Source organism: Carlito syrichta, unplaced genomic scaffold (genome assembly GCF_000164805.1).
Source record: "Carlito syrichta isolate Samal-C Ts95f unplaced genomic scaffold, Tarsius_syrichta-2.0.1 Scaffold316392, whole genome shotgun sequence".
NCBI classification, from domain to species: Eukaryota; Metazoa; Chordata; class Mammalia; order Primates; family Tarsiidae; genus Carlito; species Carlito syrichta.
The window spans coordinates 418,962-430,547 of NW_007260488.1; the positions used below are offsets into that span (position 1 = coordinate 418,962).

Here is an 11,586-nt window from a genome sequence, read left to right on the forward strand (position 1 = left end):
CCAGGTGCCTTGTCACCGAACTCAGGGACTTGAGGCCCTCTCATCCGAACCTGGTCCCAGCAGCAGGACGCCCCTCGCCTCATCCCCTGCACACATATTGTCTTCCGTTATGCTCCGTCTACACTGATCTCTCCTTGGTCCCTCTTACCATAGGACTTTTGCACATACTATTCCCTCTTTCTAGAATGCTCTTCCTTCCCCTCTCCTACCCAGTCCTTTAAGAGCTCAGCTTGAATGTCACTTCTTCAGGAAAGTCCTCCAGGACTGCATCCTCTTCTAGGTTCCCATGGCATTATACACCTCTCTTTCCTCACACTTGCTGCTGTTGCAATTTGATATCATATCTAACTTTTGGATGAGTGTGTCAGTCTGTCTCACAAGACCATCAGCTTCATGTAGAAAGATGTGTGTGTCTGGTTGCTGCGGTCTCCCCCGTGACCAGCCCAGTGCCTGGTGTGTGGTAGGTCCTCAGGAAGTGCATGTCAATGAACGAGTGGACACAGCAAGCACTCCAAAGACACACCACAGTGCACACACCTGCAAACACACACACAACGTACTCACACATACACATGCACATACAGATGAACACATGCACAGAGGTTTGCACACAAGCACACACGCATGCACATACACAAACACGCGGACCCTGTGGGACCGTACAGAGAGAGGCAGTGCCCAGCACAGCAGCTCCCGCGCTCCCTTCTGCCCTGACCCTGTGAGTGGAGGCCCTGGTTCTGCAGCCTGAGGAGAAGGACCCAGTGGGACACATGCCAGGCAAGGCCCAGGCAGGTGCCAGGAGGGGCCTGTGGGAGAAGAGCCTCAGCCTCAAACTGCTGGCCAGTGCCCTGGGTCCAGCCCCCAGACAGCAGAAAACGTCTGCACGTGTGGCTGGCACTCACACCCATATCTCAGAGTGTCGGTGGTGCCTGGCAGGACAGTGTCTGATGACATCTTCCAACCATCCTGTGCCCGATGAGGAAACTGAGGCTCAGCAGACAGAGCAGCTGAGGCCAGCGCGAGGCCTCAGCCCCCTGCTGTGCCCTTCCCTGCCCCGGTGACAGAAAATGGCCCGGGCTTCCAACCTAGAGATGCCTGCTGGTCTCCACAGCACCAGGACTTTGTGCCAGTGAAGAAATGGGATAAATGTGTCACAGCAGTGACAGCCTAGACCTGAGCCCCTGGGCCAGGGCCCCCTCCCCTGACTGGAGCTGGGCATGCGACTTCTGAGCAGATGAGCTGACCCAGGGCAGGGATGAGCTGAAAGCCACAGAAACAGTGTCACACCTTCTCAGGAACCTGGCACCTTCCTGCCAGGAAGCCAGGATCAGTCCCGTTGAACTGGCAAGATTCCAGCAAGGGCTCAAAGACGTCAAGTCCCACAGCCTGTGGGACAGCAAGAGTGGTTCTTGGGTCCTCACCCTGCAGTCCTCAGCCCACCTGGTCCCTGTGTGGCCCTAAGTAGACAACAGAGCCATCCTGGCCCTCAGTTTCCTGGCTCATTCAGCAAGACCTTGGGATTCCTGCCAGGCTTCCAGGACTCATCTCAGAGGCCATAGGTGTCACACAGGCCACAGCAGCCCTCTAAGTCATGGAGACACCCTGGGAAGGACAGGCAGCCGAGGCTGACCCAGGCTAGAGAAAAAGCTGCCCCCAGTTCCAAGCCTCCTCTCTGCTGCCAAAGGGTCCTGGCACCTGAGAGACTGCCCTGGGAACCGAGCCCTCAGACGACCCTGCCTCACCCCTGCATGCCACAGCCGCCCAAACAGCAGCCAACAGAGAGGTCTGAGGACTACAGCAGGGAGGAGAGATGACAGGTGGGGGAGATGCAGCCTCTGTGGGCAGTAGTCGCTGCCACTTACTGACCAGGCAACCTGGGCAAGGTACAAGATGAGCCTCAGTTTCCCCACCTGGTGTCAGGAGAAACATGCCTCTCTTGCAGGATTTGAGGCCTGTAAAAGGCAGCCAGTAAAGTGCTTAGAGCAGCGCTAAGCACATGGCAACTATTCAGGAATCTCGAGCTCGTGCTACCTGCCCAGAGTTGAGTGCAGGGCCTGGTCCCTGGTGGCAACACCAGAGCCCATGAAAGCAGTCTTCCCTGAGACACGAATCTGCCACCCACCAGAAGCCATCACCAGAGGCAGTCAAGTCCCAGGGACTGCAGCAGGAGCCCCTGGAGTCATGACGCTCACAACCTGCCGAACCACACTTGGGAGGGGGTCAGAGGATGCCTGGACACACAGGGGTCAAGAGAGCAGACTGGGAGCAAGGCCCCTGGGGTGAATCCTGTCCCTGCTGCCTCCCAGCCCTGTACCTCTAGGGCCACAACTCCCCTTCTCTGGGCCTCCTGTGTCCTCTGTGGGCAACATCAGGGCCTGCTACCCTGGGCTGCTGAGAGTTATTATTCATGTTAGTTGTGGCAGAAGGGGATTCTTTCCAGACGGAATGGCTTGGCCATTGCGGAACAGGACGTTCTGCAAGGAACAAAGAGGGCCTGTGTCTGAGAGTGAGGCCAGGAAACTTCCAGGAAGGCAGGTAAATGGCACTTCCTAGTTCGACCAGAATTGGGGAGGTCTGGCTTCAGCCTTGCAAGGCTGCTGAAACCACAGTAGGGAGGAGACAGGGAACACTGGGTTCGGGACCAAAAGCAGAAGGAAGTGGAGGTTGAGTACCTCGACGGGAGAGGGAGGGCACTTTCCATGACACAGAGGCGGGCAAGGGTGGGTCTGGGAGGGCGCTGGCTTGTCCTCTGAGCATAGGACCCAGCACCGGACCAGAGCCAGCCTGGGGAAGAGGGTCCTCCCACTCACCAGGATGGCCAGGAAGAAGAGATGAAGCCTTGGGAGTGAGGGGCTCCCAAGAGGGAGCAGGCACGTGTGCAGGGGTCACACTGGAGTAAGCCCCCCACAGAGGTGTGCAGAGGGTCCCTGAGTCAGGGTGAGAGAACCCCTGGCTCACCAGCTGTGTGGCTGCAGGGAACTTACTTAACTGTTCTGGTGCTTTAACTCTTTCCTCTGTAAAACAGGGACAGCAGGCCAGTGCCTACTGATCTTGAGAACTAAATGAATTAGCACATGCAAAGCATCTGGAGCCAGCCTAGCACACACAGAGGCTCTGACTACCACCGTGACTCCATGATCAGCTCTCTTCCCAAAGCTCAGCAGCCTAAAAGAGCCACTACCTGGTGGGGGGGAGGAGACACAGCACGGTGACACCAGGCAGTGCCACTGGAGGCACAAAGCAGGGCTGAGGTGTCCACCTGGGCATGCAGCCCAGACCCACACTCACTAGCTATGCCACTGTGGGCATGCGGTATGATCTTTCTGTGCCTCCGTTTCCCCTTCCGTGAAGTGAGGGATGCAGATTAATGGCTACACTTTGCAGGGCTATGGTGAGAATTCAATGAGCTAATGCCGGTAGCATGTACAGAACAAAACTGAGACCATCGCAAGACCAAATCTGAGACCATCGCAAGACCATGGCTGTCACTGCAGCCATGGGATCATTCACTGTCTGTGCAGCGGGCACAGAGGGGGGCAGTGCCCAGGCAGCAGCCTGAGCCACAGAGAGGAGGTCGCCATGGCTGGACCCACCCAGCAGGGCGGAGAGGCAGGTGAGCAGGTTGTCTGGGCCTGTGGCCACAAAGAGAAGTCTGCATAGGGATGCTAGTGCACCCAAATACACATAAAGCCCAGAGTAGCTCTGCAGGGAATGAGCTCCCCATGGCAGGAGGTTTGCAGGTGAAGGTAGCGGTGAAGGGGACTCCAGCTCTGAGAAGCTTAGAGTAGTGCCCAGCATACCGTAAGTGATCAGTCAACATGGCATCTCTCCCTTATCATCATGATTTCTTCGCCAGTCTTGTCCAGACAGAGCTACCCTAAAGGTAGGTCCGTCCTCCATTCGACTGAGGATGCTCCCCTCACCCTCTGACCCTCAGTAGAAGACTCACCACATTTAAAGAACACAAGCATCTTGGCTACATTCCTAGGGGTCCAGGATCCCCAAAGGCCAAACAGGGACTCCCCAGCCCTCTCAAGGCAAATACCCTCAGCTCCCAGCAGGACAGTGCCTCTGCCATGAGCTACCCCCACAAGATCAGCTCTGCTCCTGAGGGCCTCCAGGAGGGGAGCTGCAGGAGCCCTTCAGAAGCCTGGGTGTGGCTAATGGCAGGGACAGCTCCCAGGGCAGGGTTGTGGGGGCCTCACTGTGCCAGGCACCTATCGCCCTTCTCCTGCCAAGTGGGTCCTGAGCAAGAAGACCAGTGCCTGGGCTTAGGCCATGTCAGAACCGAATACTCTCCATGAGCCCCACTCTCACCTGCACACCTTTTGAGATGGGGAACTGACTGCTTCAGAGGCCACCGGGTGGAGGGCTAAAAATCTGCCTCCCTAAGCGACACTCTAGGCCGAGGGTCTGCTCTTGGCTCTGGGACAGCCCAGAAGAAGGCAGGCTCCCTCCTTCTGGGGGAGTGGCCTCAACTCCCTCCCTGCCATCCCACCCAACCTCACCCCAATGGAGGAACCACTCACCAATGGTCAGCACTGGTCAGAAGACGGCACCCTCAAAGGGGGGCCCATCCAAAGTCAAGACCAGGGAAGCTGTCAAGCCCCGATGCACTCCCACCAAGGGGAGAATGCACGTAGAGTCCCCACAAGTAGGGGGCACCTCCCAGGATGGGCGTGCCTGTGCAGAGGCTGGTCAGAACACCCGCACGGTCCCTTCTCAGACTCTGATGTTGTCTGAGAGTGATGATATGCCCGAAGAGAAGGGTGCTGCTGAGCGCCCAGCACCCTGCCCAGGCTGCAAAGTGCCAGCCCTCCACTCCACAGATGAGCAAACTGGGGGCAAGCGACAAGTTGGTGGCTCATCCAGGCATGGGGCTCAAGACCAGCCCTCCCTTTCTTCTTCAGAAGTCAGGGTGCTGTTCCCTTCAGTTAAGAGCACTTTGCAGCCCCCTCTGGGCTCCTCCCACCCCAAGCTCTGACCACCTCACAGCACACCCACCGTAGCAACCCGCCCTCACAAGCAGACTGGTAGCTCAGCACCCACTTGGCAGGCCAGGGCAGGGGGCTCAGAGGATGGGAACAGCAGGACCAAGACCCCGCAGGCCAGAGTGTGGGCTTTTGCGGAAGCTTTTCGGGTCTGTCTAGGGTGGGGAACAGAGAGTGCTGTCCTTGCTTGGGAAGGGCCAGCATAACCCAAGACACTGTTTGGGAAAAGTCCCTTTTCTGGCTAGCCCAGTGCTCAGTGGACAGAGACCACCGGCATCACATCTCACATCCTACTTGGCTCCCAGTCCAGGGCATAACCTCGTCAGCCAGGACTCCTGTCCCTGGCCAACTCTCAAGCGCTCTCAGAACCAGAGGGCAGTCAAGACAGCAAAAGCTATATACTGCTTCCTGTGTGCTACATCCACACACAACACATGTGCACACGTATGCAAGCACATGCAAGAGGGGCACAAACACCTAAAGCATGCACGTGTGCAACTGCGCTCACCCACGATACAATCTGCACGAAGAGATAAGATGCTTACACGTGTGCATATGCACACACACAGCCGTGTGCCCCTGGGAAGGGCCAGCTCTGCTCACACCCCACCTCTCTCTCATTCAGACACACATGCAGCCACAGCAGCAGGGACCAGGCATGTGCCCATCCAGGCTGGCCAGAGACCTTGAGGACAGGCGTCCTGAGCTGGGCTGCAGCACCCCCAGCATGTGTGCTCTTAACAGGCTGTCTGCATTTCAGGAAAAGGTGGACAAGCCCTTGCGAGGAGGGTGATTCACGGGGCCGTCTAGCTCTGGCAACCAAGGGCTGCGTAACCTTTGGCCAGGCCCCTACCTTTTGAGGACTGCAGACCAGAGAGCGTGGAAGGACTCTGCCCCTTTTGGCTTGGCATGGCTAGCCAGCCTGGCCTCCCTCTCAGCTTCCCAAACATGCCTCATGTCCCCAGGGAGGAAGCAAGGCCAAACCCAGAGATGTCTGTGAATGAAACTAGTCCCACTAGTTGGGACAGCATTTTCAGAACATGACGGCCTCTCTAATCTGATCCCCTGGGGTTCAAACCCCATTTACAAGGCAGAGAACCTTGGGTGAGTGCCTGGCCGTGGAGCCTCAGGGTCTCAGATGTAAGCTGGAGGGATACTTACCCCAAGGGCAGCGAGGCCCCCAGCTCTGCATCCTTCTCAGTCATCATCACTGGCATGAGTGCCCTTCACTGTGGCCAGCCTCTCACCCCTCGCCCTGTCTGACCAGATGGGGAGACCACAGCAAGCCTTACCTGGTCATTATGAAACTGGAGGTGGTTGGCCTCCAGCTTTTCAGTAAACAAGAGGGACAGGGGAGCCTCTGAGTGGCTGTGCCAGCTTGACCCTGCCCCTGCCCACCCTCCTCTCCCCTTCCTCATCATCTTTGCCCAGCGGTGGGAAGCGAGCGAGCAGATATGCACGGGCCCGTGCTCACCGCCCAGGCCTGCTCCCACCATACTGACCTCCAGCCACAGCCCGGCCAGGTGCAGGCGAAGGGCTTCTCGCCCGTGTGCCGGCGCAGGTGGGCCTTGAGGTGGCTGCTCTTGGTGTACATCTTGCTGCAGCCAGGGAAAGTACATTTGTGCATTTTGATGAGTTCTGCCGCTGGGTTTTTGGGGAACTTCTGGCCCACGAGGAGGCCGGCAGGGCTGGACCCCAGGGCTCCCGATCCGACAGGCTTGGCAGCGATGGGTACAGGGGCAATGCGCACGAACTTGGAGGGCAGGTTCAGGTTGGAGGAGGGCACCACCTGGGGCACAAGTGCGAAGGTCTGCCCCTGGATGTTGACGAGGAGCTGGGCGACCTTGACATTCTCCGGGGCCTGCCCAGGGGAGGCGGGCCCTGCGCTTGATTCCTGCTTCACAGGCACGGGCTGGATCTGCAGCAGCACTGGGATGGGGCCGTCGGGGGCAGGCCCCCCACCTGGGCCCTGGGCGCTGCCCGCACCGGTGCCACCCGGCAGAGGAGTACAGCGCTCTCTCCCGCCAGACCCGGAGTGGAGGTGGCTCCTGTGGGGTCCGGCCGAGAGCTGGCCACAGGCCTCCGAGTTCTTGTTGCTCGGAGAAGCCTCCTTGACTCCCGGCTCCATGTTCTCCTCCAGAAACTCTTCAATCTCCTCCAGGGTGGGCTGGAAGGGCCTCAGGACATCTTTGTGGTCACCCACAGGAAACTCAGGGAAGCAGAAGTGCTCCCCCTTCACGGGGGCCGGTGCCCTCCGCCAGGCCCCCCAGGCCACAGGACTGCCACTGGCCCCGATGCCACCACCGGCCCCACCACTGCCCAGCGTGGCCTGGGACAGCAGAAAGTCCAAGATGCTGTCCTGGCCCTCGGCGCCCGGACCTCCGCTGTAGCAGGAGCAGAGAGCTTGGGAGTCAGGGCTGGCGCAGGAGCAGGGACTGGAGGCATCGCTGTCATCTTCGGAGAGGGGCGAGGGCAGCATGTGGTACGCCCGCTGGCCGGCCAGCCTGTCACCCAGGTAGCCTGCCGGGCACTTTGGCGACGAGAAGGTCTCGTCCACTGGAAGCAAGTGGTCCACCATGCTGGCCTGGCCGTGCCGGTGGCGGCTGCAGAGGAGGAACGAGGGAGGCCTGGTCAGAAGGGCAGTGTACGCACCTGCCACCTCGTGGGCCTGTGCCAACCCTCCTTACCGCCTACCCCAGCCTGCCGCTGCCAAACACCTGGATCCTGCCTTTCCCTCAGGAGAGCTGTGCCTGCAAGAGTGTTTTCTGAAATTGCACCACCTGTTTGCAAAAGCGCCCTCTCCAAGCCCATTGCACAACCTGGGGCATTTCTGGTTTCAAACAGATTTTCCAGAATAATCCTGGAAAAGAATTCATGTGTCTGTGAACAACTGAGTGTAAGTGAGTGTGGGAGGGGTGTGCAAGGAGGCTCTCTGAACCCCAGAAGGGCCAAAGTCAGGGACATCGTGGAAGTCACTGCATGTCTGAGGACCCGACCTCAGCTTTATGCCTGCTGAGTCACAGAATGGGGATAAGTGAACAGCCATTTGCCCTCTGGCCCCCATGTTGTTGGGGCTTCCACAAGGTTGCCAGATTGTACAAATAAAAATACAAACTGCCAGTTAAATTTGAATTCCAGATTTTAAAAAACGAACTACTTTTGATGTATGTTCCCAATACTGGATGGGACAGACATATTTTAAAAACTGTTTTATCTAAGATTAAAATTCAACTGCGCTATCTGTATTTTTTTTCTTTTCTTTTCTTTTCTTTTTTTTGAGTTGGAGTCTCACTCTTGTCGCCCAGGCTGGAGTGTAATGGCACGCTCATGGCCACAGCAGCCTCGACCAGCTGGGCTCAAGCAATCCTTCTGCCTCAGCCTTCCAAGTAGCTGGAACTATAGATACATGATACCTGTATGTTAATCAGGCAAACCCAGTTTGGAGGCAAAAAAATTGAAGACCAATAAGCACCTGCCCATGCAGGCGCCATTTCCCCACTGGAAGAGGAAAAGCTCATCCCTCCTAGTCCTCACCCTCCCTCCACGTCCTCTGTGGAGGGCACAGGCTTGAACAACTCTGAAGTGCACCCTGATGCTTTACCACCCTGGAGGAGAAGGCCCCGCCGCCTAGTGATAATTCACATATGGAGTCAGCCTGAGGTCCCCGGAGCACTCGCGTGTGTGGAACCACCTTGGACTTCACAACCATCCAGCGGAAGAGGAGACAAGACCCCCCTGGCCAAGTCTCCTGCACCCTCCTGTCGCTGCTCTCCCCATCCAGGACACTCACCACCTTCAGAAGGCTCAGCTACTGCCCGTCTCCCCCCGAGACAGTGTGCTCCATGTCTCTGCCGCGTCCCTCACGCCTGGCGTGGCCCCTGATACCCAGGAGGGGCCCACGGAACTTTGATAGAGACAAGAGGAGAAACCTGCGTCCTCTGAGGCTAAAAGACATACTAGGTCCAGTGTCCAAGGAGAGTCAACAGTGTCTGGCTGTGACGGCGCCACCTCTGTGGACCTTTGTCCCTGCCCAGTGACCACATTGGGCTGGGTGTTTATTGAACTTGGGGAAGGGGAAGGTTCTGTGGTGGACACCAGAGATTCTCTGCTGCCTGGCGTCACCTCCACACTGGCCCCCTCTGTCTCCAGGACCACTTCTGGGCCTGGTACCCAGCACTGCCCAATGGTCAACAGGCCAGAATCATCATCAGCTATGACCTTGCGCAAGTCTTGCTCCCCCCCCAACCTCAGTTTCCTCATCTGTTCCATGCTTCAAAGATCTCTAAGTCTTTCTACTGCTTAGGGACTCCAGGACCTGTGTTTTTATTTTGTTTTGTCTCAGTTGGAGTCTCACTCTGTCGTCCAGGCTGGAGTGCAGTGACACGATCACAACCACCTAGCCTCGACCTGCTGGGCTCAGGTCATCCCTCCGCCTCAGCCTTCCCAGTAGCTAGAACTACAGGTGTGCGCGACCATGCCTGGCTAACTTTTTTATTCATTGTAGAGAAATCCCAGGACCTCTGACTTCAGTTCCCAGTTCATCCAGAAAACTTCATGGAGCTCCAACAAACTAAAGCAAGGTCTGCACCCCAGGCTGGTTTTTCCAGAAGGATGCTTGGCTTTTTGGCTTACTCAGCTAAAGATTTAAAACTGGGAGTGGGTTTTAAAATACACACAATTCACCAAGTCAGGGGCTGGGAAGAAACAAAAGTCCCAGATCCTGCTCGGAGCTCACTGCAGGGTCTGGCACACAGGCAAGCACTCGGTCAGGGTCAGCCTGCAGCATGGTCAGCACATGCTTCTTCTGCCTTTCTGCTGTGACGCTGAGGAGTCACGGGGACGCCAACCTTCCTGTGACCCAGGCAGACCTGCTTACAACCCTCCACTGAAACAGTAGGCAATCGCTGCTCATATTTTTAAGTGCGATGATGGTATTGTGGCTACAATTTTTAAAGGAGACCCTACCTCTTAAAGAGATAACCTGAGATATTCACAGATGAAGTGACATAAATAGAGAGTAGCGTGAGACTAGAAGGACACCACCTCTCATGGCTCCCCAAGAAGACATGACCAGCCTCACCGTGGCCAGCCCCTGGGTGACCAGCCTCTGGGTGACCAGCCTCACAGCAGCCAGCCCCTGAGCCAGGCCATCTCTGTCTCTCTGCAGACCTCACATCCAGTGGCTCCACTCCTCACTCCAGATACGTCAACCTCACCACACCCTCCCTGAGTACCTCCCTCATGTAAGTGTCTCTCCCCTTAGCCCTTAGGTGGGGGCTCCTTATTTAAATCTCGGCTCAGAAGTCACTCCTGTGGGAGCCTCCCAGACCACCCTCTGTTACATCACCCCATGTTATTCTCTTCCCAGCAGGAGTCACTCTGGGAAACTATCCCGACTGTGTGTTTGTGAACTTTGTTTCCTATCTCCCCATCAGAACATAAGCATTTCTGACTGTTCAGCGGAAGGTTGCACCCCAGAGTCTAAGGTCAGGAGGCCCTGGCAGAATTTGCTGAATGAGTGAGGAAAGGGTACCCAGCAGGGGTGCAGAGTAGGAGTGGGGGGTCCCATGTCAAGCAACAGGGTCTTGAGGCAGGGCTGAGCATCCCTGAGATGGGCCTGGGAAGCCAGAAGGGGCTCTGGAACTGTCGGGAGCAGGGGCGGGGGCAGCTGTTAGTTAAAGAGGGAGCACGCGGAGCTGGAGCAGGCTCCAGCCCCCAAAACACAGCAGCACGTGGGGCGGCCTGAGGCGCAAGCTGCGTGCAGGGGGAGGGGACACGCTGTTCCTGGCACCGTCCCCGGCTGGCCGCTGGACTCCGCCCCCTCCCCCTGCCGGCCAGGCCTGCTGTTTATCCTCCCGGGGACACAGCGACTGCAGGAACAACATGTAATTGATAACAAGCCGAGCACCGGCCAAGGGCTTGCCATTGGGTCAGCGTGCAAATCACGGGGGTGGCGGATGGGGGGCGCCCTTCAAAATAAGAGTCCCGGCTCCCTGCGCCGCCGGAAGGCCCCAAAGTCGCCTGGTCCCAGCGTCCTCACACCTGTAGGGCGGCGGGGTCGCCCCACGGGCCACCTAGTCCTGGTGGGTGGAGGGAGACTCGAGGGGCTCAGACACCTGGGGATTTTGCAACCTCTAGGACCGTGAGAGAAAACAGTCCCTCTGTGGGGGGGGGAGAGGAGGGGGGGACTCACGGGCAACACAACAGTGGGAAGGGAAAAGGAAACCGAACAACCATATGGTGTGGGGTTGTCCGCCACCACCCTCGGCCATCGCCTTGGCAAGGTTCGGTCTAAGGGGCCGGGACGCTGCGCGCGGATGTGAGACCCGGGAAGGCGCGGGTGTGCACGAAGGGGTGTGAGTTTATGTCGTGTGACCGCAGGCGGGGCGTGGTGCGCGGCAGCCGATGTGGCCGTGCGGGAGAGCGTCCGCGAAGTGCCCGCGCGTAGAGCCGCCGCGGGCGCCCACGCGTGAGTGGGGACGGGCGTGGAGAAGGAAGGCTGGCAGCCGGCTCAGACGCCTCTGAAGATCCCTGGACGTACTCGCGGACCGCCTTGCCCTAGGCCCGCGCCCCCCACGCTCCCGCCGCGGCTTGC

General features: G+C 57.9%; 1 protein-coding gene across 1 annotated transcript in view; it reads right to left on the reverse strand.

The window, feature by feature from the left end:
• Nucleotides 1–7,569, reverse strand: part of KLF15 (Kruppel like factor 15) — an 8,421-nt gene extending 852 nt beyond the window's left edge. The window contains exons 1-4 of the mRNA XM_021707137.1: nt 6,466–7,569; nt 6,284–6,319; nt 1,288–1,386; nt 623–744 (exon numbers count right to left, since the gene is read on the reverse strand). Of these exons, the coding sequence (XP_021562812.1) occupies nt 623–744; nt 1,288–1,386; nt 6,284–6,319; nt 6,466–7,569 (1,361 nt within the window). The remainder of the gene's footprint in view (nt 1–622; nt 745–1,287; nt 1,387–6,283; nt 6,320–6,465) is intronic.
• Between the last annotated feature and the right edge of the window lie 4,017 nt (nt 7,570–11,586).